This window comes from Xyrauchen texanus, chromosome 36 (assembly GCF_025860055.1).
Source record: "Xyrauchen texanus isolate HMW12.3.18 chromosome 36, RBS_HiC_50CHRs, whole genome shotgun sequence".
Lineage (NCBI taxonomy): Eukaryota > Metazoa > Chordata > Actinopteri > Cypriniformes > Catostomidae > Xyrauchen > Xyrauchen texanus.
Window position 1 is genome coordinate 27110953 of NC_068311.1, and position 27893 is coordinate 27138845.

Genomic DNA, 27893 nt, shown 5'->3' on the forward strand with positions numbered 1-27893 from the left:
GGGTGTGTCACGCCACATTGTCAGCATTTGTGTGATCAAAAACTAACCTATATGGACTGGCCTAATTTCTGAATAGCTAATTTATGAACAATTGTCTTGAATGTGAACCCAGCGAGGAAGATCAAATGATCATAACACTGGTCTGAAATGGGAATGTGGAATAAAAGTGCAGTTTACAATGGCACATTATGAAACACAAAAATAAATACAAAACACACATCTTACAAGATTGATTTATTAACTATAATACAGGTCACAGAAGGCTTTAACTGTTTATACACCATTCCCATTTAGACTAATTACTAAGCTCTTGGCAAATAATGACATGATTTTGTTATTGATGATGATGTAACTTCATTTATTTAATAATTTCTTCCATTTAATTTTTTCGGTTCATTTTCCCCCCTTTAATACTGGGAGTGGTCGACCCCTCTCCGACCTGCTCTTGAATCATGCACTACATCATGGTGGCCTTTACACCATTCACAAAACAAAGCTGCTAAAAAAAGTTCTCATTTTTATTCATTATTAAAATAAAACATAAAAAGAAAACCTTTTTCTATCACCATTGACTATAGGGCAAAGTGTTAGACCCCCTAACATACAAATAAACAACCATTCTGAATATAGTTTTGCTCATTTCTCCTTGAACTTGCAAGTTAATCTGTCACCGTTGTTGCGAAAGAAAAAGCAAACAAACTACAAAAAATATAATAAAAATAAAGTGATGCAGCCAAATAGGTTTGCTGAACCAATGTCACATTTTTTAATACACATTTATCGCTTTTCATTCTCTTCTTCCGATGCCCTTTTTCCATGTAAATGTTTGCACAGTCTTTGGCTGTTAGGGAAGTCAGTTCTGAAAGAATACACTGAAAATACACAGAGAATGCAGCATTAATACAAAGTACCAGGGGTGTTTAGGCCACACAGCTCCCGATTTCCCAAAAATACAGTTTTACCTGCTCTGAGGTAAAGACGACGACAATGACGTAATGCGCAAGCAAAAATGGAGGTGATTTTGTCAAGCTATTAGGAGTTGCAGCTCATTAGAGAGCCCATCAGATGTCAGACAGCCACTCTGAACCCAGACTAGATGTTGACTGGCAAGTTAAAGGGGGGTTAGGGCAGTTGTGGTTCACTTAATGGATCGATATGCACAAAATTAAGTGAAATCTGCCAGATTAGCCACTGTGGAATACATTCATTTTTCAGTAATCTCCTTAAAACATTAATTAGTGTGATTGTTCACAGAATGTCTGCTCATGGCTCAAAACGATCTCTATATTTGTAACAGACTCCTCTCAGTTCAAATAAACACAGACAATTATTAATTATCTTCTCTTGCATGAGTAAACTAAATATAACGTATAAGTGCTGTTGAATACTGGAGCAAGCTATCTCTTGAATGGTGAATGGCAATTGAGTTTTCCACTTGTTTATTTTTCTTACACTGTAAACTAGTGTTTTTACGTGCTACACCTCTTTTGCCCACGAGATGGCAGTGTTGCTTTCTTGCGCTGCAATAAGGCCAAAGCCCATGCTAGGCTAGTTCAACAGAGCTTTGAGCACACGCTAACGCCTTTTTCCGTCGCTACAATTTCTGTGTCCAACTTTTCTTACCCAAAACTATCTTAAACAACAAATAAAATGCAGTTATTTTATTATTATTTAGCTGAGGTTCTCGGACCCTGCTGAACAGGTCTAGCTTGCCTACCAGCCTTGCTAAGATGGTGTTAAGCTATTTTAGCTGGTCTTACAGCCTAACCAAGCTAGTTTAAGATGGTCTAGCTGGTCTGGGAGACCATCTAAGATCAGATGTAACAAGCTGTTGTTATTCAGCAGGGATGTAAAGAAACATAGTTGACATTGTCTTGACAAAAAGTGACAAATGCCAGATTTCTCTAAACAACTCTCTCTGATAATGACATCTCCACACACCGCACTCCTGTTTTCAATTACATCAAAGACTTAATCTTTTCCGAATGCCATTATTTCCTTCAGCTCCAGCTATGCCATCATAAGTTCTCTCATCTCCTCTAGGCAAACATTCCATGGCTTACTGTTTCAATGCCATCTTAACAGGTTCAGCTTGACAAAAACAATATCTACTCTAGTGCAAACTTCCTTTACTTTGTGCATACCTCTCATCATCTTCATCCAAATACACATGAAACACAACCCATTCCATCCCAGTAATGGCACTGGCCATTCAGGGTATCTTACTCTAGATGTCATTGGTTCAGCCCTGTAAATCATCCTTACCTCCACAAAAAGTAGTACACATACTGTATCTGAACTTGAGTGAGAAGAACGAGGGACTTCCTCCTGTGTTCATGTGTAACAAGATCTCAACAGAGATGAATACCACCGCTCCCAAATGAATAGAAAATTAACACAGATCCTCATAGAGCAGGAAATACAGGGTTGTGTGGTAACAAAGACATTCTGCAATAAAAGAAGCATTAATCTTTCTGCATATTCTGGAGACTCGTTGAAGAGAGGGGTGAGCAGAGACGATGCGGAAAAGACTTCAAATCCCAGGATGCCATGCAAAAAGCATTCCACATACATCCTTCCAGCAAAAACAGATCCAGTTTGTCAAGTTCTAGTTGCGTATTTGTGTCTTTGCATTTTTTGTCTCTATTTAAATGTTCATTGCGAGCGGAACAGGATAAATAAGGGGTCGGAATGTGATCAGAAAAAAAGCAGACAATTTTTTTTTTTATTTGAGAATAACAGTGGTCAAAAGCTACAACAAAAAAAATTGGAGAATATATAGGCCACCCTGTTGACACCCTGTACAGTGATCACTGAGAAATGAGGGGGATTAAAGTTTAGACCTCAGCTTGCTAATTCACACACCCCACCCATTGATGCCATCGGTCACCTCCTCAACCATTCAGTGAAGACAAAACTGGATTAATGGACCAGGCAAAGTGGGCCATCTATGAGGAAGCAAAGATTGAGTTTGGGGGTACCACACTTCATGAAGTTGTCTGTGTGTGTGATGAGCATTGAGAGGCAAAGAGCAGAGGGGTGCTGCTATTTTAGACTAGAGCGATCTAGAAAGAGTGATGAAGTGCAGTTGAAGTGGCTCAGAGAGTCTTGACCTCTATTTCTTCTAAACTCCCTCTCTTTCTGTTTCCACTGCTTTTGCTAGTAATAAGTCAGGCACAAGCACGCAATCTCCTCTAAAATCCCTGAAAATCTCTTCCATTCAATTAATCTCTTTCAGTGCTCCCAATGCCTTTCTCCCAACCTTTTCCTCCTTGTTGTCGACAGGTTCACAGCGTATGTTGTTCCGTAGGGGTGTGGTGGTGGGGGTGCAGTGGAGGCAGCAGGCTCTGGATTGGGGATTGTGGGGTAGGGGGCGGAGAATGGGGTGGAGACTGTTGGGCTGTGCTGAAGAGCGGGACTATAGGTGGCGATGAGGCGTAACAGGAAGAGTAGGTGGAGCTTGGCATGGAAGAGGTCGAAGATAACGTGGCATTGGGGGAGGCAACCTGTCCCGGCTGGCCACTGGGGGTGTCGGCCAAGGGTTGATTGTAGAAGAAGAAAGCACACTGGTGGATGAACGTCTCAATGATTGTCTGGTAGGTGCGTGTGGCTGTCAACGCATCCATTGTGGTGAAATCAGGCCGCATTAGTGTTGGCCAGAAACAGATCGACAAGTTTTCGCTGGTCATCAGGTTCTGGCGACTGTGTTGACTCACCCTGAGAGAAAGATGATGAGAAATAAAAATCGTTTGTGGGTGATTCTTCAATTAGGGGAACTTTAGATTTTTAAGAAAAAAATAAACAGTTAATATAGACTTTAAGACAGATAATACAGTGTCCTAACAAGACACAATGTGATGAGATTTCAGTGACTTGAATTTGTCCACGCTGAACACAAAACTGCTGCATGACATGGCACAAGCCAATCAGAAGAATTTTTATATTTGATGTACGGTTATGAGGAATGGGATTTTGGACCAACAGGATTTGGTCCAAACCAATAGAAACCAAGCGATCGACAAAATGTCTAAATTAGGTCTGTCAAATTATTTAAATATTTTATTGCGATTAATCATGTTTTGGTACAACAGAAAATAAACACTTTACGACAGAACATATTTGCTTCCATTTATGGTGTTTAAACAGACATAATGTTTAGAGGAACACAGTGGAATTAAATGGCTCTGGTCATGTGACCATTTGCATCACTCATGCAAAAAAAAAGTGTGCACTGTCATTTACAATTGACAACTCTGTAAAATACATCAACAACTCCTTTTAGACTTAGACTTTTAGAAAAGTGCTTAAAACACACCGTTTCTCTAAATTATATTTGCATTTAATCCAAGCACAAACAAGATATTATGAGCAGAATTCAAAGTAATTTAGTGTAATACCTGAATTAACAGAGCTGCAAATGTGTGTGTTTAGAGATGAGAGGATTTTTTCCAATTTATACGGCAAACTTTATCATTCCTTGATACGTTGGCCTGCACTAAAACTGGTGCACAGTGCAAGGTAGGTGTTCAAATGGCTGCTGCAATCATGTTATAAGCACAAACTAAGTGTTTTTTGTGTGCTTCATTCTAAATGTTCCCCTGCTTTGCTACACTGATTAAATGCTTGGCACAGGTAGCACAGCATCATGTCTCCCACCATCTGCTTTCACGACAGTCAATGCATGTATTATTAAAAGGGTCATAAAGATGTGCATACAAAACAGACAAAAAATTATCCACAGCATCACAAATTACACCAAAATCCACTTGAAGGCTGATCAAAGCCATGATAGATTCTTTATTCCAAGACGTGATGAATGTTTTAACATAGTTTGAAGTGGTGTCATTTTTCAAGATTTCAAGTAGTCAAAAGTGCCCCTCTTTGAAGTATCGCCCTTGTGCGAGTTTGAATGTGTGCAATTCTCACCTGTTCAGGTGAGTGATGACGTATTTGAAGACATCATAGTTTTCTCGAGGAAACCTGCGAAGCACTTCTTTCATGGTGTGCAGACGCTGCTCTCGATCACTGATCTCTGCAAGGGGGAAGAGAGTGAACACAAGAGCGAGACAAACACATTTATTCTCTCCATGCTTCACAGGCCTTCTCTTGTACCACAACACAATAAATAGTTAAAGGCAGATAAGACATCCAGGAGACATATTCTTGACAAAGGCTTCATGTTTAACCCAGAATGCACACATTTCACACACAACAAGAGCAGGACAGTGTGTTTCTGTAATGTTATGGTACAACCTAGCACACAAGAACAACATCTCAACTGTCTGTATTTATTCAAACATAACATGAAATGATATTTTCTGTGAAGTACATCCCCAAAAATGTCATGTTCTTCAGAAAGTATATGTAACTGAATATGTGAGACTGAATTCATTTTAAATGCTGAAAAAGAAAACAACATATTTAGCTTTGTCCCATACTTTGTGGCAATCCTGTTACCGGATAATTATCCCTCTATAAAAAATGTAATGTCCATAAAAATGTTACATTTTTAGGACCCTTTCTATTAAATGTCAGGAGACAAGTACATATTCTCATTTAATTTTCTCAAATTACGTAGTGTTGCTTCGAGCATTCATTGACTATATTTCTATTAACCATTCAACTACTTGGCTTAGTTTAAAAGTACTTCATTTTTTTAAGTATGTCGAAGTGGCTTTCATTGTTTACACTGACACCTAGTGGCCTGGATGCTGCATCGTTCAAACACAGTAGTTTTCAGACCGTATTCAGAAATACTGTATCCCAAATTATGGTAACAGTGTTGCAAAATATATGTAAACCTCATTAAAAATTAGTTTAAAAATTTTGTTTGACCTCCTGAGGTGGACAATTTATGAAGGTTAATCACCTACTTTCAAAAGAAACTTCCACTGACAATACTTTGACTGTCTTTTAAGAGTTTCAAGTCCCATTTGTACCCTCTACGGTATGTGAAAAGTGCAGAGTGCTAATGACTGTTAAATCAATGTGAGTATGTGTGTACAGAAACTTGATCACTCTATTCACTCCAGATGAAATCGTGCATGGGAGCTTTCCTAAAACACTTTCTGTAGTTGGCTTAGGGACCTCAGATTGCTTGGATGTTTGAGGAAGTAATTCAGGAATAACGCATTCTAATATGCACAAAAGGAAGCAGCACACTCCACCAAAATCAATAAATAAGCTCCAAAGAGGAGTAAACAGAGAAAGTGTGTGTGCAAATGTGTGTGTTTGTGTATTAGACTTTGATTCAGTCTCAACACTGGTGAATGAAGCAGGGTTATTATAGTTTTGAACTCTTAGTTTCTATTCCTATTTTATATTCTGTTATTATTATTTTTAAGTTGGCCTTTCAATTTAGTTTAGTTTAGCTAGTTTGCGTATATTTTAGTTTTTCATATTTTAGGGCTGACAAACACATTGGCTAAAATCATTTAAATATGTTTAACACACCTAGAGTTATTGCTATCTAGAGGCATCATGCTTAATGAGTTCCAAAAATACAAATATTTCATGGTCATCGATTTTCTTTTAGTCAGTTTTGGCATCATGCAAATGTTTTAGTTTTAACAATATAATTGTATTTCAGTTAATAAGAATGTTTCCATTTCATTTTAGTTTCCACTAAAGTTATAGTTTACCCCAAAATGAAAATTCTGCCATAATTTATTCGCTCTCATGTCAATCCAAAACAGTTTTTATTTATCTGCATGTTCACGTGAAAACTTGCGTCATTTAGCATTAAAAACATAGCAAGTTCTTTGGTGAACTCCTGAGACAGTGAACAAGCTCCTCTAATGCACTCACGAACGTGCATCAGATGTCAACATTTTCACCGAACAATTATTTATTCTGGGTTTTTCTGACCAAAACCCATTGCATGCCTTCAGAAGACTTGCAATAACTTATGATACTTTTTGGTCCTTTTTTAAGCTTGAAAATGAGTCACCATTAACTGTCACTGTATTTAGAAGAAAGAGATTTTCATTAAAAACATATTTTGTTTTGTGCAAAAGAAAGACTCTAATGGGTTGGAATAACATGAAGGTAATTTAAAACAGAATTTTGGGGTGAACTATTCATAATGATAACACTGGACTGGAGGATTGTTTAATGAGGCACATTGAAACACACAGATTTATCTACATAAATAATTGTGTACTGCACTCACACGTTTACACACACCCTGGGTGCAGTTAGTTCGATGGTTGTGGTGAGTCAGAGCGACTTACATCAGCCCTTAACGCTGCGAGCTCTGTGTCAGAACATGTGACCACTATGGCAGATGTGTTCCTCCCAAGTCTCACACACACACTGATGTCTGCATTACACGCGCACTAACATTAGCATTATGTATTGAGGCCCCAGAATCTTACCAGCTCACGGAATTACTGCATTAACTAGATTTTTTAATTTTTTAAATGTAAGTGGTGCTGCTACATGCAAAACTTGCTGGCAAAATGTTAGGGTGTTGTGGGCATTGCTATGCGGTTGCATGGGTATTCTGGTTGCTACTGTACACTGTATTAACAATCTAACCAATTTTGAGATTGCACACGCAAATAACATCTAATCAAACATGATTAAAAACCTCTGCCAATATGAAAATGCATTAATTTAAATGTCCCATTGAGAAGTCTAATAGACAGCAGATCAACAAACAAAGCAATAAATTATTAAGGTGCTAAAACAGTGCAGGTGCATTCTGTGTTTTTGGAGATGGAAACAGAACAAGCCTTCTGTGCGGTTGCTATGGCATCCAGTGACAGACGGACAAGAGCAAAGCTCCGCCCACTACCTGAGGAGAGTGACACAGCAGTCAGGTGACCTGCCGTCGGCTCTCTCCCTTATATTGCTTTGTCAGATGGGCTTCTGTAATGTTCTTACACCAAAGTAAAATTATTTGGTTGCATTCAGTGGAGTCTAGACTTGTAGAGACAGTTTCTAGAGTGCTAACGTATCATTAGTGGTGTTTGCTAAAAGCAAGAATCACTATAGAGCAAAACATTCTGGGTCCAGAAGTAAAAATCCCATTCATTTTGTCCATAGGGGAGTGAATTTCTAAATTATAAAGCTTAAAAAGACAGACCTACTGTGAGCTCTGATGTTGTTGATCAATGGTTTATGCTTCTGTTATATTATATAACAGAAGCATAAACCATTGATCAACAACATCAGAGCTCACAGTAGGTCTGTCTTTATAAAATTATAAGTTAACATTAAGAATGTTAATTAACGGTATAGTTCACCTAATAATTAAAATTCTCTCATCATTTACTCACTTTGTGCCAGCCCAGATGTGTATAACTTTCTTCTTCTGAAGACAAGTGATGATTATTTAGAAAAAAATATCTGAGCTCTGTGGATGAGACAGATTAATATACAAGTCATTGGCTTTTTTTAAACTATAAATCTCCACTTTCAATTTCAGAGAAACAGGCGCCACATGTGACATACAGATGTGAATGAGGAGATGTATAGTACAAAGGGACTTAAATACTGATCTGTTTCTCACCACACCTATCATATAACATCTGAAGATATGGATTTTACCACTGGAGTCATATGGATTGCTTTTACGCTGCCTTTATGTGCTTTCTGGAGCTTCAAAGTTCTGACTACATTTAGCATTTGGCAGACGCTTTTATCCAAAGCGACTTACAGTGCCTTGCTCAAGGACACAATGGTGGTAGCTGTGGGGCTCGAACCAGCATCCTTCTGATTACCAGATTACCAGTTATGTGCTTAGACCACTACACCACCACCACTCCAATGACTACAATGACTTGCATTGTATGGACCAACAGAGCTGCAATAGTGTTCTTAAAAAAATCTGGGATGGCATGAAGATGATAAAATTATGAGAGAATTTGCATTTTTGGGTGAACTATACCTTTTAGTAAATATTTTAAACATAAGGGGTGTAACAATTAGATTTTCTAATATAGATCAGTTCAGATATAGATCTGTTGTCTGTGATTGTCCACTAACAAACACCATGTGTGCTCAACATCACAAAAACAAGAGCTATATATCCCAAATTAGCAACAAAAGTCCTTCTTGACAAGTCATAAATATTTGTTCACCTCCCTTAGCCTTTTGCGGTTAAGTAGATCATTAAAGCATTTGCGTGAAGGCGTCTCAATGCCATCACTGCAGGAAAACTTATTTTTTTTCTGTAAATATTGTTGTCATGACGAGGATGTATCTCTGATTAGTCATTCAAGATATTGGACAGATTCACGCCATGTTGAGTAACTATCAAATGAGACTACGACCGCGCCTGCTCGATTGACAGACTGCACCAGAGCGCACATGTACTGTGAATGGAACACATGCGCAGACTGACCACCACTCTCATAACATCAGCCATGCTCAGATATTATTTGTAGATTTATTTATTTGTAACATCTTGCAGATTACTTCCCTCTCTAACATGATTCAGCAATGTAGAGAACAAGCATAAATCCTCATAAAAAACAGACAGCTCACAACTCATACAGATTTCATAGGCTGCTGATAAATATGTTTCTGATGATGATATAACTCTGGACACAAAAAATTGCTCGAGGGCCGCATGCGGCCCGCAGGCTGCGTGTTGAGTATTCAATTCAATATCGTTTTGATATTCGACTGCATCATTCACAACTACATTGAATTGTAGTTCATCGGGGGTTGGGCATAAGCTCTTTGAATTAGGACACTAAACTACCTAGCAACCACCCAGAACAGCCTAGCAACTACCCTAAATGATCTAGCAACCACATAGCAATGCCTTGGCAGCCTCCCAGAACACCCAAGCAAGCTAGAAAATTAAATTAAATTAAAGTTACTTTTGCTGGATTAGAAAACACATAAATAACATGCCAGAGAAGACTGAATTTAACAGCATGAATTGCCCAGTCATCTTCAAATATGTTGTTATTTGTTTTATAAAATATACACTTAAAATTCCAACTTAAAGTTAAATAAATGCTGAACATTTTCTACAGCCACTCGTATAGTACTGAGAAAGACACTGAAGATGTAATTGCACATTTACATTATAGTACTTGCTATTTCAGAGAATAATTTGACCAATCGAAGTTCTTGCTACAACAACGCAGGCTTGTGTGTGCTACAGTTTGTTTTGCACTGAATCAGTCCTGCCGTGTGTGAAACTATATAAAGCATGCTGGTGCTTGACAAAGCTTGTTTATCGAAAACAGTGTGGAGTGCAAGGCTAACAGCAATCTTAGGCTTAAGACTCATCACTGTGTATTGCTGGCTTGGAGCAATGCCCAGACCAGACAATGCTGAACTTCACACACACACACACACACACACACACACACACACACACACACACACACACTCACACAGAGAGAGAGAGAGTGTGTGTGTGTGTGTATTAAAGTACGAGAGAAGAGTCTATAATGCCGCAACAGGAAAATACACTGCAGAAACCCATTCAATTCTTGCCAGCACGTTTCATAAAGTAGATATTTTTCTTCTCAGTAGCTTACTCTGTGTTTTTCTTTCTCTCCCTATCCACAGGAGGAGTGACTGAGAAGATCTCTGTAGAGCACACTAACGTCTATGGACTGCTTTCTGAGAGTAAACATCTGCCCATGGAATAACTTTCTCTGTATCTGTGTATTTATTTATTGAGAGAGTTCAGATCAGTCTATGAATCCAAGGTTATAGCATTGCATTTTTCATTACTTTCAGTTCATCCATTCAATTTAGTTTTCACTATGGATTTTAGTTTTATAGTGTTGTCTAGTTTGTTAAAATTATTATTATTTCATTTTTATTTTTTTAAGTATTTTTAAGGGCTGCCAATGTTAACATGTTAACCTTTTAATATATATATATATATATATATATATATATATATATATATATATATATATATATATATATATATATCTCTATATCTCTATATTAATATATTTAGATATATTTAACGATATTAAAATTATATAATGCAATTAACACATTTACATAATTTGACATTACAATTATTTAATTTTGCTCTGTAGTATTTCAAAAGAATGATTGGAAAAATTCACGTTTAATGAAAAACTGTCATAAAGGTTTCACATTTTACAATATACTGAATCAAAACCTGAAACAAAATGTTTTATTTCACTTCTCATTTTTATTTTAGTAAGTTTTGGAACCAGGACAATTTAGTTTACTTTGAGTTTTCCCGATTTAGACTGTTTGTATTTTTAATTCAGTTTATGAACACGTTTACTTTAAGTTCTCATTTTTGTTTTACAGTAGTAACATGATAACACTGCATGTATGTCCTCACTGATACTTACTGAAGGCCTCGACTAGCTCCACCTGCATGCTGTAGGGTACCAGAGGATCAGGCAACTCTGAGAAGAAGCTTTTCATCGCTCCAGCCACTGTGTTCACAGACATGTCCTTCTCAATCAGGTCAATGTTATTGTCTGTCATGGAGAGAAAGGGTGAAAAAGGGTTTCACACATATGCAGTGTTAATTAAATTGTTTTTGACATAATTTCTCTTCACAAAAATGTCCTTTAAATGTAGTCAATATTTCAAGTCAAATTAATTCATTTTAAACATTAATAAAATTACATTTAATTTTAGTCAACAGATACCTGTTTATCTAGCTAAATTTGAATCTAACTGAAAAACGTGTGCTTAGCATGCAGCCGGTTTACTAAACCAAAATGGTGCAAACAGTACAATTGCTTAAAACCATAAAACAATTCTATTCTCAGGATCTGCCTATCTGAGAGAAATAGTGCTAAAGCTATAAAGCACTTCCAGTTCATAACTGTGCAATAATTATTAATATCCATCATTGTACAGACAAGCATACCAAGACCTGTTTGTACCAACGATGAGCAATACTACATTTCCAGGATGAACAGGTTGCCTGAATGACAAGTCAGCTAATTAGCCTTATGGATCCCGGAATAATTTTATGGTTGTTTCAGGTTAACCTGACACGATAGGACACGTTTCCTGGGGGGCGTCTACATAATAGATAGTCTCACAAATTCACAAGTTGGCGGTTCCTAGACAAGACGACCATCATGACCTGACCCTAGTTTGTAATATAATATTTTATTTTACAGTCCAGCATGTTAAATCCAGTAGACCCCAGATCATTTATGATCATCCTAATTCTGTTTTGTCAGAGATCACTATTGGCTATATATGTGAATCAGCTGACACTTCTTTGTCTGCTCATGGCGTCATCCGCAGGATGCAGCTGAGCACATACTTGAGCAGTAATTTCCACCGTAATTGTATTGTCACTTGGCCGTGCGAGATTCAGATCGATCAAACACGGGCGTTCACCTTTTATTAGCTCATGCCGATCTGAATCGGGCCTGACCAGATCAGTGGAGCGTGTGCATTCACGGTTCATTACCCAAACCAATCTGCTGGTAATTAACTAACCTTCTTTTCTTGCACAAACACATGCGCACACACATACAAAAAGGACTGTAGAGGCAACCACACACACACACACACACTACTTTCTTCAAATGCATTTTGGGAAAATTCCACTTCCCAAGTATGCACATGTATATACTTGGGACTTTATGCATTTATTTCACACAGTGTGTTCATCATGTTGATTTTATTGATAGTCTACGGCTTTCGTTAAAGGCAAAAATCTAGACTTTTTTTGTCGTATTCAATTCAAATCTGTTTTGTTGTTTGTCCTCTGGATGTGTAATGGGAGCCAGCAGATAAGTAGCTGTGCAGTATGTACACCTCACTCTACTGGCCTCAAGAGGCACACTAGCAACTGATGCTAGTGGTTGTAGCCTTTAGCCTCCTCGTTAGCGTGCCCGCCTCCCATGCCCTTCGAATTGGCCTTAACCCCCATGGAACACTCACTGCATGCCCTGTAAATCATAAGCACGATGGTGTTAAACACCCAGTGAGAAAGAAAGCCTTGCTGGGAAACGGCCGAACCATTTGAACAGCCTCCCAAGCAGAGAAAGAGCTAATCAGTCAACCTAAATTTGACTCATATAGTTAATGTACATGCGCAAAGGCCTCATGGTACATAGCATGTGTGGTCACTGTGCCTCGTCCGATTTAAATGGAGGAGGTGGTGTATAAGGTTACCAACCTGAGCTCTGAAGGGAGTGGCCAGAACGTTGTGCACATAACCTTCCCTAGGCTTAAGAATGGCTTTTGAAAAGCCAGGTCCGAATTCTAAGCAAGAATCATGGACCGACACTGCGTGAAGGTCCCCAACACATTTGACCCAAGCAAAAAGCAAGCAACAGTAAGGTTTTCAAAGAGAGCACACGCAAGCGTCCCAGACCCGGATGGTAGCAGGGTGAGTGGGTCTCAGCTGTCTCACTCCCATTAAGAATTTAATGACCAAATGTTCTTACCCACAGACAATCCACCCAAAGGGGTATGACCAGTTGCTATAACAGCAACATACAGTGTTTATGGAGTGAGTCCTGCATCAAAGCACTCTTGCATAAAAATTAAGCTTCTTACATACAGGGTGATGCAATACAAAAATACTAGCTATCGGTGTCAAACGAGCCCCGTTCAGAGACTAGACATGAAGTTTCCACAGCTCCGGCAAAGGACACCAGAACGTGTCTTGTGCCTGCAAGATCAGATCCCTCTTCAGTGGAATTTTCTCACGGGAGTTGCATCCAACAGCTCCACCAGCTCCGGGAATCAAGGGTAGTTGGGCCACTCAGGCATCCTGCACCGTCATGGTGGAGGACAGAATGCTGTTGAAGCGAGGCAGCTGCCTCACAAACTGAAGCACATAGCCATGTTCGATTGTGAGAAGTACCCAATTGGCAATGCGTGTAGGACCATGCCACGCATCCATGTAATGGACCAGAGGACACAGGAGCTTGCCTGCCTCCATCGGGGTCTGAATGCCACCCACCCTTGGGGAGCGGTCGTGCAATGCAACTAAGTTTACAGTCAGAAGTGGAAAAGAGCTCATTTTTTAGAAGCTACGGTTAGGATAACTATGACAATCCATGCATGGTATTGAAACGTTGTACAGAAATACTCACCCACACTGTGGTGGGGAATAGTTCAGAATGGTCAGTGACAAACAGAATAATACAATGCCACTAACAAACATTGTAGCGAACATTAAAAGCATTACTCTTCATATCCATAAGAGTCAAGGAAAAGCAAGAGAGCAGAATTTTGCAGCGTAGACTGCTCCCTGCATCTTGCAAAAAATGTACCTTGAAAGTGGTACATTATTGTTTAATTGCTCTGTTCGTAGGAAAATTCCTTGTGTAATTTACATATGGGGGCATGATTAATTGCCATATTTTTTTATCACGTTATTTTTTATAAAACAAATCATGCTTATTTACCGTGTTAAATCTATAGGCAAAAAAGTACTTTTTTTTTTTTTATCATGCACTAACAAAAATGCACCAACATGTATTATGGCATTCACTAAATTAACTTTGGCATGTTGAACTTGAATATGGTAATCATACAGTGTTGTATCACAGCACCATGGTATTAACATCTGGTACAATCAGTGTATCATGACACTGCTTTTTATTTGTCAGGGTAGTGCTACTGAAGTGACATAAAATGGAGATTAGTATCCCACTAGCATAATATGCATATTCTATATGCTCTCAGATGTTATGCTTTTTTAAAAGATCATCTGAGCAGGATCGACAGCCATTGTTCCAGGTTAATTGAGCTTATCTGCTCTACAATGCGCTCATTGATGGAAATGTGATCCATGCACTGAAGAACGACAGCCATTTCTTTGAAGGCAGAAGTTCAGCATGGTCTACTGTAGCCACAGTGACTGGCCCATTAAAACATTTCCCAAGGCAAATAAACAGAGTTTTGTAAGTACTGCGATATCCATGAGCTGTCTTTAGATTATGCAACTACAACAGCAGGGTACTCAGAGCGTGTAAGTTCACATGGGGCAGACAGGCAGACGAGAGAGAGAGAGAGAGAGAGAGAGAGAGAGAGAGAGAGAGAGAGAGAGAGACACAGAGAGAGAGCACACTAAACTGAAACCCAGGTATGGTGAGAGAAAAAGTGAGAGAGAGAATATGAAAGACAGAGAAAGGCAGTGTGACTCACCCTGGTCAAACTGTCGCTGCATGCTCTCCATCTCCGCCTTATTTCCACTCACCCTGTAGATCCCTTCTGTGCTCAACCCTGAGAGAGAGAGAGAGAGAGAGAGAGATAAAGTTTACATTAATTAATCACATTTGCACTCTTTTCATTCTCCACAGTCTTAAAGTTTGATAAGGGCTGACAATGCTGTTATCTTCAGCTCCATACAGTATGTACAATGCATTAGACATTTAATTTAAACCTAAAGCTGCTTAATTGTATGACCAGACTCAAACTGTCAGATTTTTGCAGTTTGATTTATCAGACTGTTCATGAAGAATGAACACTGCTTCTCTGAGGCAAAAGGCAGACAACCGCTCAGTTTGGCCCCTCTTGCACAAGCAGAGACAGAACAAGTACATCAGAAAAGAGGAAGACAGCGAAAGAGGTAGAGAGACACTCTTGAAAATGATGCTGAAGCAGACCGCAATGATTGCCTCAACTCTCCTGATCAATTATCCATAAAAGCTTTTTTGTACAGCTGCAGGATGGTAAAGTGTGTGCCGCGAGGAAGGGTGTGTTTATGGCAGAGTGTATTTTGGTTAAAAATATGAGGAGGAAAGAGGAAAAGGGTTAGAAAGTGATTGTAACACTTCCTACGATAAATCAACTCCAATTATTTAAACCATTCTCTTTTATAGATTTGGATTGATCACAAGACTGCAAGAGTCAATAAGTAAGCTATTTGTAAGTTGATTTCTCCTAAATTGTAACACTATGGCGCATGGAAGACAAGGGAGAGTTCCCTGGAATCTGTTAGAAAATGTTATTATTTCGCAATTCCATTTTGTGTGGCTTGTGTCATTCTGTCAAAAAAGTAGGCTAAAATAGGGTTGGGCAGTATACTGAATATAAACAAAGTATAAAACTAAGATTTTGTTGGGGTATAAAATTAAGCAACATGAATATAGTCAATATTGTGGTTACTTTAATGTGCTTCTCATTATGCTAGGCTAGTTTTCTAAGGAGTATTAGTAGGGATTTTGTCCTCGTCTATATGAAACGTGATTTGTGAGCAAATTGTTTTCAAATCAAAAATAGAAATTATTGCAAAATCATTCTAAACCAAAATCAGGCCCGAAACACACTCTTATATAGGTCTTCTATCCTCTTTCAGGTTAACTAATGTCACAGTGGAGTAACAGTTTATAGAGAATCTTGCGGAGCAAAACGCACCAGCACTAAGCTCAAATGAATCAAACACTTCAACAGACTGTGAGCACTGATATAAAATGAGCTTACCCACTCATGAAAATCAAAAAAGTACTCCGAACCATCCATTTAAAGTGGAGACCAATTCTAATATGAATTTGAAAACTACTTTTGAGAGAAAGAAGCTACAGGCATATGAGGGAGAAAGAGAGTGTGTCAAGGACAGCCAAAGACAATACAAAGAAGTACTTCCATCTTAAACTCTCATTTATCATTGTCAATCAGTTCGTCATATCATTTTCTGTCCATCACTTTTAGCCTTTTGGCCTTCAAACTTAACCTCCAGTCCATTAGCAGCGTCAAGACAACATCATGATATGTCATTTAGAAAAAGAGAAAGCACTTTGGGCCTCATGGGCATCTCTAACTGAATCTCATCATAATATTTTTTGCTTAAAGCCCCTCTAATGCACAGCTACCCCTGCAACATGTCTAAAGAAACCCCTGCCTCTTCCTGTGGTCATCTTCAGCATATCCCCAAGGGGCTAGTTCCAGCTAATTCTGCACTTCTCCTCCACAAATGACATGGATGTGTTGATTTTTAGGGACAATATGTGGAATTCTGGGGAAGGGTTTTAAACATAGCCAAATGTATTAAATGGACCTGAGAGTATTATACCTTTCTTATTATTGGTAGATGAAAGCATCAAATTATCCAAAATATTTGATAAACAAACATGTAAGGGGTGGGGAATATGTAGAATATTTGTGACTGACAGCTGTCAAAATTCAGCGGTTTTCTGTGAAACATTTCCACATGCACATACCATCTGGGCCTGGTCATATGGCATTTACAGCTCAGGTGATTGGCTCAAAAACAATATGCTTCTCTAACTGAGTGCCAATGACCACAGATGGCAGCATCAAGGTCAGATACTTCCACGGCAGCAATGGCCAGCTGAGCAACTTCCGCTGAGCTTAATGGGAAAGCTAACTGATAGCTCTCTGCAGGTTCTTTTTAGAACTCCTTGGTTAATACCATTATAGGTTCTTCTAAATGACAGTTTAGAGCAAACATTCTGCTCTGAAACATCCTTGGTTAGTGCTGAACGGCAGCTTGCCACTGTGTTTTTTGTTCCCATGCTGGTAGATCAGCGCTGGACTCTGATTCTAGACCAGGTCTAGTCATGCCTCAGGTGAATTATGCAATGAGCAATAGAGAAAACCATGTGGAGACAACAGCCACTATGGCCTTTTAACACCAAACACTCATTTATCATGCTGTCCCATTGCTACAGAAGGGAGGGACTGACAGATAATAAATGGGGAGAAAAAGAGGGAAGAGAATTTAAATGTTGGGATGCAAATGAAGAATGAACAGGAAGTAAGAGGAACAATAGGGGAATGTGAGTATTTTTGGCACAGAGGGCATAAAATAAGAGAAGGATATGAATCCCTATAGAAGATAGGTAAAGCTGTTATCCTGAAGTTATTCAAGTCATGTGTCACAGCCCATGACTGTCATTTCATTTCTCCTCTATCAAACCGAAGAATAAAACGGAGAAAAATTGACCAACTAATGTGTAAATTTAACCTTACTATTCCCATAAAAAAGATAAAAATCACTAAATAAAAAACATCAATAAATGTATATTTTGACATAAATTGACATTTTTTTCCTGTTTTCAGAGAAATTTTACAAAATTGAGTAACTTATAGCACGCAGGGCTTGACATTAACCTTTTGCTCACCAGTCACTGTGGCTAATTATGTTCCAAAGTCATTAACTCATCAAACTCATAATTTTCCTTTGGCACAATCCCCAGCCCCACAAAAAGTGATAAAGGTAACTGCAGACTTGAAATCCATGCATTTGTTTCTTTTATTTGAATGAGAATTATGAGTTTAGCAGGACACGGGTCTAATGAATAAAGTAATCTCGAAATATCTGAAAGCGAGCATGACCTGTCAGAACAAGAGTAGGATAACAGAAAGGAAAACTTTGTCAATAATTTGTCCATAATTCATGGAAGTCCATACTTCAAACCCCTTTAACAGTGGCATTTGTACACCGTAAAAACATTGTTAAATTTACAGTAAAAAAAAAAACTGGCAGCTGTGGTTGCCAGAAATTAATCGTAAAAAATACAGTAAGACTGATTCAGGCTTCACGGGATGTTATTTTGATGCCTGTATATTATACGGTTCAATAGCATCGTTAATATTATTTAATAACAAACTTGATATACTACCCTTCTGAATCTGTACAAATCAGCTTTTGACTTTATATTGTATTAATCACTGCAGTAAATATATAAGGGCATATGATAACATGTAGTTCATCAATAGAGGCCCGTCCTGGAGCAATGACCAATAAACATGTAGAAACAGTGCTCCGTGTCACTCACAAAAACACCATCAGGGTAACACATATGAAATTAAAATAATGCATTAAACATTAACTAACCTACATCAAATATAACACAGAACACCCCAATGTATATAACTGATATAAAAAATTATAAGAAACATCATTATTCCCATAAAATATAATTAAATGAACTGGGTCATGCAGGGAATCCCTAATTATTGTTTTTTACCGTAATTGAAAAAATAATATACAGTAAAAAAAGTGGCAGGGCGGGGCCCTCTACACACCCGGTCCCTTATCAGGCTAATCAAGCCTCTGAGAGGGATAAAGGCTGACTGCGGAGGATGGTGCGGGAGAAAGAGGTCGTTTACGGACATGTCCGTCATGTGTTTGTCTTTTAAGTTAATCATTAAAATATTGTTTATATTGCCATGCCAGTTCTCGTCGCCTCCTTTCCATTGAACTGCTTTACACATACTTTTTACATTAAAAAATATATATATTTTCCCAGGGCATGCTGAGTGACTTCAGCCAGGTCTCCTAAGCAAACAATTTGGCCTGGTTGCTAGGGAGGGTAGAGTCACATGGGGCAACCTCCTCGTGGTCGCTATAATGTGGTTTGTTCTCGGTGGTGCGTGTCGTGAGTTGAGCGTGGATGCCGCGGTGGATGGCGTGAAGCCTCCACACATGCTATGTCTCCGTCGCAACGCACTCAACGAGCTACATGATAAGATGCGTGGGTTGACGGTCTCAGATATAGAGGCAGCTGGGATTCATCAGCATATATATATATTTTATATTTATATTGTCTTTTTAAATATATTTGTAAAAATTTACCGTATATTTTAAGGTAACTAACAGTTAACCAATTAACTAGTTTTTTTTTTTTCCTGTAGCATTTTTACAGTCTTTTACCTTTAAAATTATTAGTGTATATTAAGGTCATAACAACAGGTAATGGCTTCTCATTACTGTTAAGTCATTGTCGATAGTAATTATATTGTATTTTTTCATCCCAATTTCTCTCCAATTTTAGTACTTATAAAGCACTGAACGCAAGATGAATATAATTTGATTTGCTTTGGCAGCCCGACATTCACAGAATATTTAATGCAGGAAACACCCTGTAAATATCACCCAGTATCTACCAGCATTTTGTGGGTGGGCAGAAGTTAATGTCTAGCCCTGATTGATGGGAAAATTTATTTGCCAATGGGGTAAGAAACAAGCAGAAACCACAATAAATTTTGTTAGATTTCTCTGAAAACACAAATATTGTTCTGCTTCAAGAAATCTTTCTTGATGTTTAGAAATTTTTCCTGGAAAATAAGAAAGGGTTAAGTTTTTTTTTTTTTTTTTTGCAATCAATGAGGGCAGCATTAAACAGTAGTTGTTTTAACTAACTTGATTGGCTTGTGAAAATTGGGCATTCCAAATGAATTTGAATGGGTGGCCAACGTAACGTCAGCAGAAAAGTAAAGTTGTTTCTAAGTTATTAAAATTTTACAAATTGATGAACGATTACAATTAACTTATTTTATTTGGAATAACGTGCAACAATGAATCAATCGATCGATATAATCATTTACATGTGCTTTGGATTCATAGATGCTCAGTGCAGCTCTTCAATACAGTAACTGATGGATATTCAACAAATAAAAAGACTAAATAACTATATATTTAATTGCACAACACTATCATAGTCCTCCAAAACATTTAAACCTATGGATTATGCTTAAAAATGTGAACATTGCTATTAGCATACAATTTGAAGTCTTATTGTTGAAGCTGGTGATTCTGTCACAAATATGTGCTTAAAAAATTAGGAAAGATAAATTTATTAAACGAATCCCTTTTAAAGTACTACTAGTTATCACTAGTTAACCATCCTAAAAGTTATTTTAACATCAAAAGGCAGTGATAGACAGCATTGCTGTGTTCACAAGACTAAAAAAATTCAGTCGCCATGACGAAGCACATCTTGACTGTTACTACAGGACTTGCTTGACATGTCAAACTGACATTTCTCTACAAAAGCCTTTGTAAAAGCCATTTTATGTAATTGGTTGCATTGTTTTGAAGGGTAAGGAACTATGTGTGTGTGTGTGTGTGTGTGTGTGTAACTGTATTCTCTAGTTGAGGGTGCTATCAGCGAATCATCCTGTAGGCAGTTTTAGAAGACAGTCCCACCCAGAGAGCAAAAAAAAAGAAACGTAAATAATAAAAAATAATAATAGCTGAGCCCGAGTGATTATTCACCATTTCTGCTCTCTGATATCGATCTCATTGAGCGAGTTATCAGGCAGAAAATTACTGCAAGGGGCTTGGCATCCCACAGTGGCGTACCAACACACATACACACTTAAGGGGTGGGAGAAGGGAGGGCAAAAAGACATTGACATGAAAAATGTAAAGGATCCAGAAAATGAGGGACAAAGATCAGGAACAGAAATCAGAAAACAATTAATAACAGGTCATTGCCTCAGCACTAGCCTCTAGTGGTTCACACACACGTTCCAAAGGGTGGGGCCTACACCAAATGTATGCTTCAGTTTTTAATTTGAAGAGAAGTTTAGCGTACAATGCGTGTGACATATTTCGTCGTCAGCAGGGTTCACTGATGTCTTATTCATAAAGAAAATCATTGCTTGATCATATTTTCCCAAATATTTGTCACAGCAGTTGCACTTAGGAAATTAAAACATCCATTCGCAACGGGAGTTTAAGGTGTCTTAAAAACTTAAAATTGTGGTCATTGGGAACAGTGGGAATTCAAAACTTGGGTTTTACCTGATCCATTGGTCCTAAAGAAAATCTACATAAGCTCAACCCCACATACGCCTTTTGGTAATTTTCAGCTCAATTTGGACATAACAATATTCTAAATTAAAGCAATAAGCCATGTGAGGCCACACATTACAGTCAATACATTTACATGCACAGTTATAATAAAGCTACAGCAGGTTTTTGCACAAAAAGCAGAGGCGAGTTGTGGTCCGATTAAAATGGTGGACAAAGCTGAGCTACACTCGCATTATCTAGGTCTGTTAATCCAACTTCTAAAAAAATCTGATTTAACATTTTAATATGTAGAGTTATGGTTGGGTAACTAAATTGTAATTAAAATTATAATTCTTAAGTCATTTTCAGTCTTTGTATGGTGGAAATTAATTATTAAAGCTATCAACACCATAAAATCGAAAAGCGCCAGGAAACATGGCATAACATTTTATATGGTAAGAAGTTCATTATAATCATTTCAGATTTTCTTCTTTACTTTTCATGCACATAATTCACCATTTAAATGGTATCCAAATAAATTGTAAACCCAACTCTTGAAGCCTTCAATTGTATTTTCTTTCCTTAAAAAGGAACTGAATTTGTGACTCACAATTAAATGTTTAAACCATAACAGGCCTGTATAAGCGTAAATCAAGCGTGCAAATGACGAATGTAGAGTTTACATTTTCTATTTTTTTAAATTATAATAATATGAAATCCAAATTGGCTGTTCACATGCAAGGCACATTGGAAAAAATCTGATGCGTATCCAATTTATTTAAAAATGTCATATTCAAGGAGCTTTGAATATGATTTTTCATTCAAAAATGCCGAGTGATTTTTGTGAAAAAAAATAAATAAAAAAAATACCGAGTGATTTTAGCAAGTGTAAGTGGTGTTCTTAGACACGACGCAAAGAGGAATCAGTTTAAATAATCCCTTGTTTGTAAACAGTAATTGAATCTATATTTTAAATACTACCTTTAAATCTATCTGGGACTTCTCTACTTAACATTACGAAATAAATTGCACAGACAACATTCACAATTAAGCCTATTCTAATCAATAACATTTACCTTCCAATAAGATTCTGTAATTGACATGCCCTGCAACTCTGAATTTCACACTGGTAATTCCAACACTATAGTCACATTTATGTGCGCTGATTGTAATTATTTTATGAAAATATGATCGTTCCAACATCAACTGAACTTAAAAGTACATAAGCCGTTTTCTTGTAGTGTCTAGTTATAATCCAGTAAGGACAATATCATCAAATCACCAGAGCGATAAATATGGAATGCATACAAATTTTAGTATCCCTTGATGTCATAATCTCAGATATGCTTGCAAGAACATGCCAACATTTGACTAACAGGGTCTCATTATACAGTAGGTTGCACAGTGATGACTTCATACGGACTGCAGATGGACAGATGCAACCCAGAGGGAATGCTGATGTTCTTCAACACTCAGAATTAGAGAAAATACCAGAGTCATAGCGGGGAAAAAGTCAGAGTGAATGCATTCGCTCTTCGCTTCAAAATCATACAATGCACACAACAGAGCCCCCTTGCACGTGCTACAGAGGCCATCTTACACGTCCCTTTTAAACCTGTTAACTGTCACTGGCCAACAGGTGGTCCATTTGAGTGTGGCTAAAAAGAAAAACGCTTTATTTATATAAAAACAAATTTGATGTTCACATACTTGGTATCAAATTAAAGCTTAAAAGCTTACCTTCATCTTCTGCAATCTATTTAGCAATTAGAACATTACAGTGAAAAAAATTGGAAAATGTTAAAAGAATGCATTTGTAAAACGTGACGTAGGCTACTTTTGTTTCATGTTCTCAGCTTATGATCCAATCCAATGATTGAAGAAAAAAACAGCATGCATTTCATTAGGCTCGTTTGAGGTGAGTGAGTTCTGCGCAGAATCGATCACCAACAGGTGTATGCCTGTTAGAGATCAGTCCGACTTGCTGTGATATCATGACCACGTATGTCAAAAATACTCCCGCGGTGGCCTGGTTTAGTTCAGTGGTAAAGAGTACGCTAGTTCGAATCCCAAGGTGTGCTGAGTGACTACAGACAGGTCTCCTAAACAACCAAATTGGCCCGATTGCTAGGGAGGGTAGAGTCACATGGGGTAACCTCCTTGTGGTCGATATAATGTGGTTTGTTCTTGGTGGAGCGCATGGCGAATTGAGCGCGGATGCCTTGAGCTATGTCTCCTTGGCAACGCGCTCAACAAGCCACGTGATAAGATGCGCTGGTTAATGCTCTCAGACGTGGAGGAAACTGGGATTCGTCCTCCACCACCCGGATTGAGGCGTATCACTATGCGACCATGAGGACTTAAAAGCACATTGGGAATTGGGCATGCCAAATTGGAAGAAAAAGGGGGGGAAATACTTCCGTGAGAGCGAGGTGGCCGCAGTTGTAGCTGGCAGGAGGCACAGAAATAATATACCAATCACATATGAATATTCACATATAATGTATTCACATAAACACATCATATTATAGGTAAAAATATCTAACATTTTAGAAGATGATGAAACTTCACGGTTGTTTAAGCCAATGAACATTAAGCTGTGTCATCAGCCAGTCATTTCCCAACTCTGAAAAAGCAACTATGCCACCTACCTGTTACAACTGCGGCCACCTCGCTCTCATGGGCCATTTTTTTAAAAAGATAACACTGCAAAAATGAATGCTTCAACGATACCAAACACGGCACATATGAACGACACCGTTTCGGAGTGATTTGGAGTGACGTCACTGCTATAGAATTGGCTACACTTTTGCTAGAAGAATCATTAAAGAATGAGCTTCTGCCAACCATGACGCAAGCCCGGATCAGTCTGACTCTTAAAAAAGGACAAAGATCCCATGCCCGTCTACTAGGTGCCGTTACAGAGCCCCCCTCTATATGCCCATGTATGAACTTTTGCCAGGCCCTAATGGCCAATGACTCTGACGCGTGTGCAGAATTTCATGAATTTTTGAGCATTTTAAGTGCCCCAAAAGCCCCCGAAACTTTGACATTTTTTTTGACCACCCCTGGAGTCACGCGTTCGAATCCAGTGACTCCAGCCAGGTCTCCTAAGCAACCAAATTGGCCCGGTTGCAAGGGAGGGTAGAGTCACATGGGGTAACCTCCACGTGGTAGCGATTAGTGGTTCTCGCTCTCAATGGGGCACGTGGTAATTTGTGCGTGGATCGCGGAAAGTAGCATGATCTGCCACATGCTGGGAGTCTCCACGGTGTCATGCACACATAAGATGAATGGATAGATGTCAGAAGCGAAGACTTGTCCTCCACCACCCGGATTGAGGTGAGTAACAGTGCCACCACGAGGTCCTACTAAGTAGTGGAGTTTATACACTGCACTGCTGCCATATGATTGGCTGATTAGATAATTGCATCAAAGATTGTTGGTGCCAGATGGCTGGTTTGAGTATTTCTGTAACTGCTGATCTCCTGGGATTTTCACAAACAACAGTCTCTAGAATTAACTCAGAATTTTGCCAAAAACATTCAGCCAGAGCCCGGACTTAAAAATGGCTGTCCACTGACGGTCCCATCTAACCTGCCAGAGCTTGAGACAATGAGCAGAGAAGAATGGCAGAAAATCCCCAAATCCAGGTGTGCAAAGCTTGTCACAAAATACCCAAAAACACTTGAGGCTATAATCACTGCCAAAGGTGCTTCAACTTAGTAATGATTTAAGGGTCTAAATACTTGTGTCAATGTGATAAATTATTTTTTTTAATAACTTTTCCACAAAAAAAAATCTGGTTTTTGCTTTGTCATTATGGGGTATGGAGTGTAGATTGATGTGAAAAAATAAATACAATAATTTAAAGCATTTTAGCATATGGCTGCAACATAAAACGAGGAAAAAATGAAGGGGTCTGAATACTTTATGAATGCACTGTATATATGTCCAGTTTAAATTCTAGGTGCTGAAGCTAAATCAGTTGAAAACCACTTGTTTTGAGTATCTTTACACACTGAGCTTTGAGGGATTATGAAAATGTAACTATTGAATATATTAACTATTCACATTTTCCATTTTATTATACCGAATGGGCATATAATAGGATAGAAATTCAAAAGAGAGAGATAAAGAGAGAATACGTAAAGTGCAAAAGCATGAAGTTGACCCAAGACCACCCTCACTCTGTCAGAATAAAGGGATCTGAGGACAGCAGGGAAAGGAGAGTATATGCTTTGCATATGCCTTCTTATCAAAGAGACAGGATGGCAAAAATTTAAACCAATGTAATGCAACAATTACTCTTCAGCAAGTGGCATAAATTCGAAATCAAACTTGAAGACAACCACAATTTGTCAACACAACATAGTGCCAAGAAATGTGATAAAGCATAGGATTTAATGTCCAACAGAAACCGTCTTGAAATGTATTCTTTATGCAGCGTTTTGATTGCAGTAACAGCAGCCCATATAAAGACTAATCTAAAGCATTAAAGTGACAAAACTTCTTGCAGAGGGTTTTACTGTGCTGACTGTTATTCACTGTTCAGCACAGCAATTTATCATCCTGCAAAAATGCTCTCCAAGCGTCTCTCTTAATTCATTTTAGATTTGTCCCTCCCATTTAAACCACCACCAGTAAAAAAAAAAGAATTTTAGTCGTCGACCCCACAAATCGACTAGTCAGTTGTTGGACGACTAGTGGATAAGTCGACCACCCTGGTACATGCATAGTCTAAATGTTAAACTACTGTGAGATTTAAGGCTAGGGGTACAGTTAGGGTTAGGGCTAGTGGTCAGGTTATGGTTAATATTAACATCTAGCTAAATTCATTATTTAAAAATTCATCACTACTTTGTTCATACATAAGCCATCTGGCCCAGTCAAACTGTACACATCTGTTATAGAATAACACCAAAATATAATTTCAAGAAGTTACAAGAAAGGGTCTGAGCATACCAAAATAGAAAATAGTCCTAATTATCCACAAACCCCACAAACAAGTTAAAATGGTTTTTAATTCTGGCTCATCAAAAACACAGCGATTCCAGCGTGTTGAATACCTGACGCTTACCTGTAGTCTCAATGTAACGGATGCACTTTTCAATGAAGAATGGAATGGGCCGCTCAGGTGTGACCACATTGGCTAAAGGAACTCCAAAGTAGCTGCTCTCAAGTGGTTTAGACAGCGAAGACTGGCGAGCCTTTGGTCGCGTTTTCTGCAAGACAGGAGAGTAACAGGTTGGTAAAATACTCTTCCAGCAAAGCAAGGTGTAACACACATTTACACATACTTGAGCGACAATCTCTATGAAGCGACATGGTAACCCAAAACAGGAAAATATACTCTGTTGGATGAGATTATAAATGCAAGTTATTTTCTTTCCAAAGAGCAATGCTTGCTAGTACTGTACATCTCTGTTGCTCTTTATCTCTCACTTTGTTTCTTTACGCACATTCTGTACATCATAACTCTGAACGCTGTCAAATCGTTCAAGTCATTTGAACTAGGATTAAGCTCTATGACGTACATACAGTGAGACAGTAAAAATGTGTCAACCGGTAGAGAATTTGCAATACCATTAAAGCTTTAGAGATATTTCTGTGGTTTTCAGTGGATAGGATAGTTTTACATAATTTACATGTAACAGTAGCTATGTTTCCATCCAAGTTCCATATATAATATATGTGAAAAACCATAATATCACAAAAACAATGTGCGAATAAAGCCACGTTTCCATCCCATGCATTCAAAAGGTCTAGTTCAATATATAGAGCACATTTAAAAACAACAAGTGAATACCAATGTACTGTACACAGGCAAATAAAACAATAACAAAAACAAGAGTGACATTAAAAACAATAAACAATACAATATACATTCATACAAAAGTCAAAGAATATAGATATGTCTTCAGACATGATTTAAAAAAGTGAAGCATGTCCAGATCTAATGTCCAGGAGGTATCCTATTCCATAGTCTAGGGCCAACTACGGAGAAGTCACGATCCCCTTTAAACTTCAAACATGAGCGTGGTGTATGCAGGAGAAGTTTATCAGAGGACTACTGATGACTAAGGAGTTCTCAGAGATAAGATGGGGCTAAACCAGTGGTTCTCAACCTTTTTTGAACAAACGCCCCCTGACCTCTTCATGATGCTCTTAATGCCCCCCAAAAAAAAAAAAAAAAAAAAAAAAACACTTCAGAAATACTATTACAGCCAAACAATTGCAACACTGAAACCTGAGTTTTTGGTAAAAAAAAAAAAAACTGAAACAGTTTCTTATTGTATTTAAACTACATGTAAAAGCCTCAAGTTGAGTAATATTGTGTTTGGAAAAAATGCAAAAACACATGGATTGTTTGAAAGGTATTGCAAATGTATTTAGAAATTCAAACAAATTCAGGCTCACACACAATTTTTTTAAGATGAACCAATCACGTGAACAA

At 38.1% G+C, this 27893-nt stretch overlaps 1 protein-coding gene across 2 annotated transcripts in view; it reads right to left on the reverse strand.

Moving 5' to 3' along the window:
• Positions 1-225: 225 nt before the first annotated feature.
• The window catches only part of LOC127629927 (rho GTPase-activating protein 35-like), a 117157-nt gene continuing 89489 nt past the window's right edge, over positions 226-27893 (reverse strand). For both annotated transcript variants that reach the window (XM_052107243.1, XM_052107241.1), the window contains exons 3-7: positions 26517-26661; positions 15097-15174; positions 11313-11444; positions 4927-5032; positions 226-3717 (exon numbers count right to left, since the gene is read on the reverse strand). In XM_052107243.1, coding sequence (XP_051963203.1) covers positions 3288-3717; positions 4927-5032; positions 11313-11444; positions 15097-15174; positions 26517-26661 — 891 coding nt within the window. In that variant the 3' untranslated portion in view covers positions 226-3287. The remainder of the gene's footprint in view (positions 3718-4926; positions 5033-11312; positions 11445-15096; positions 15175-26516; positions 26662-27893) is intronic.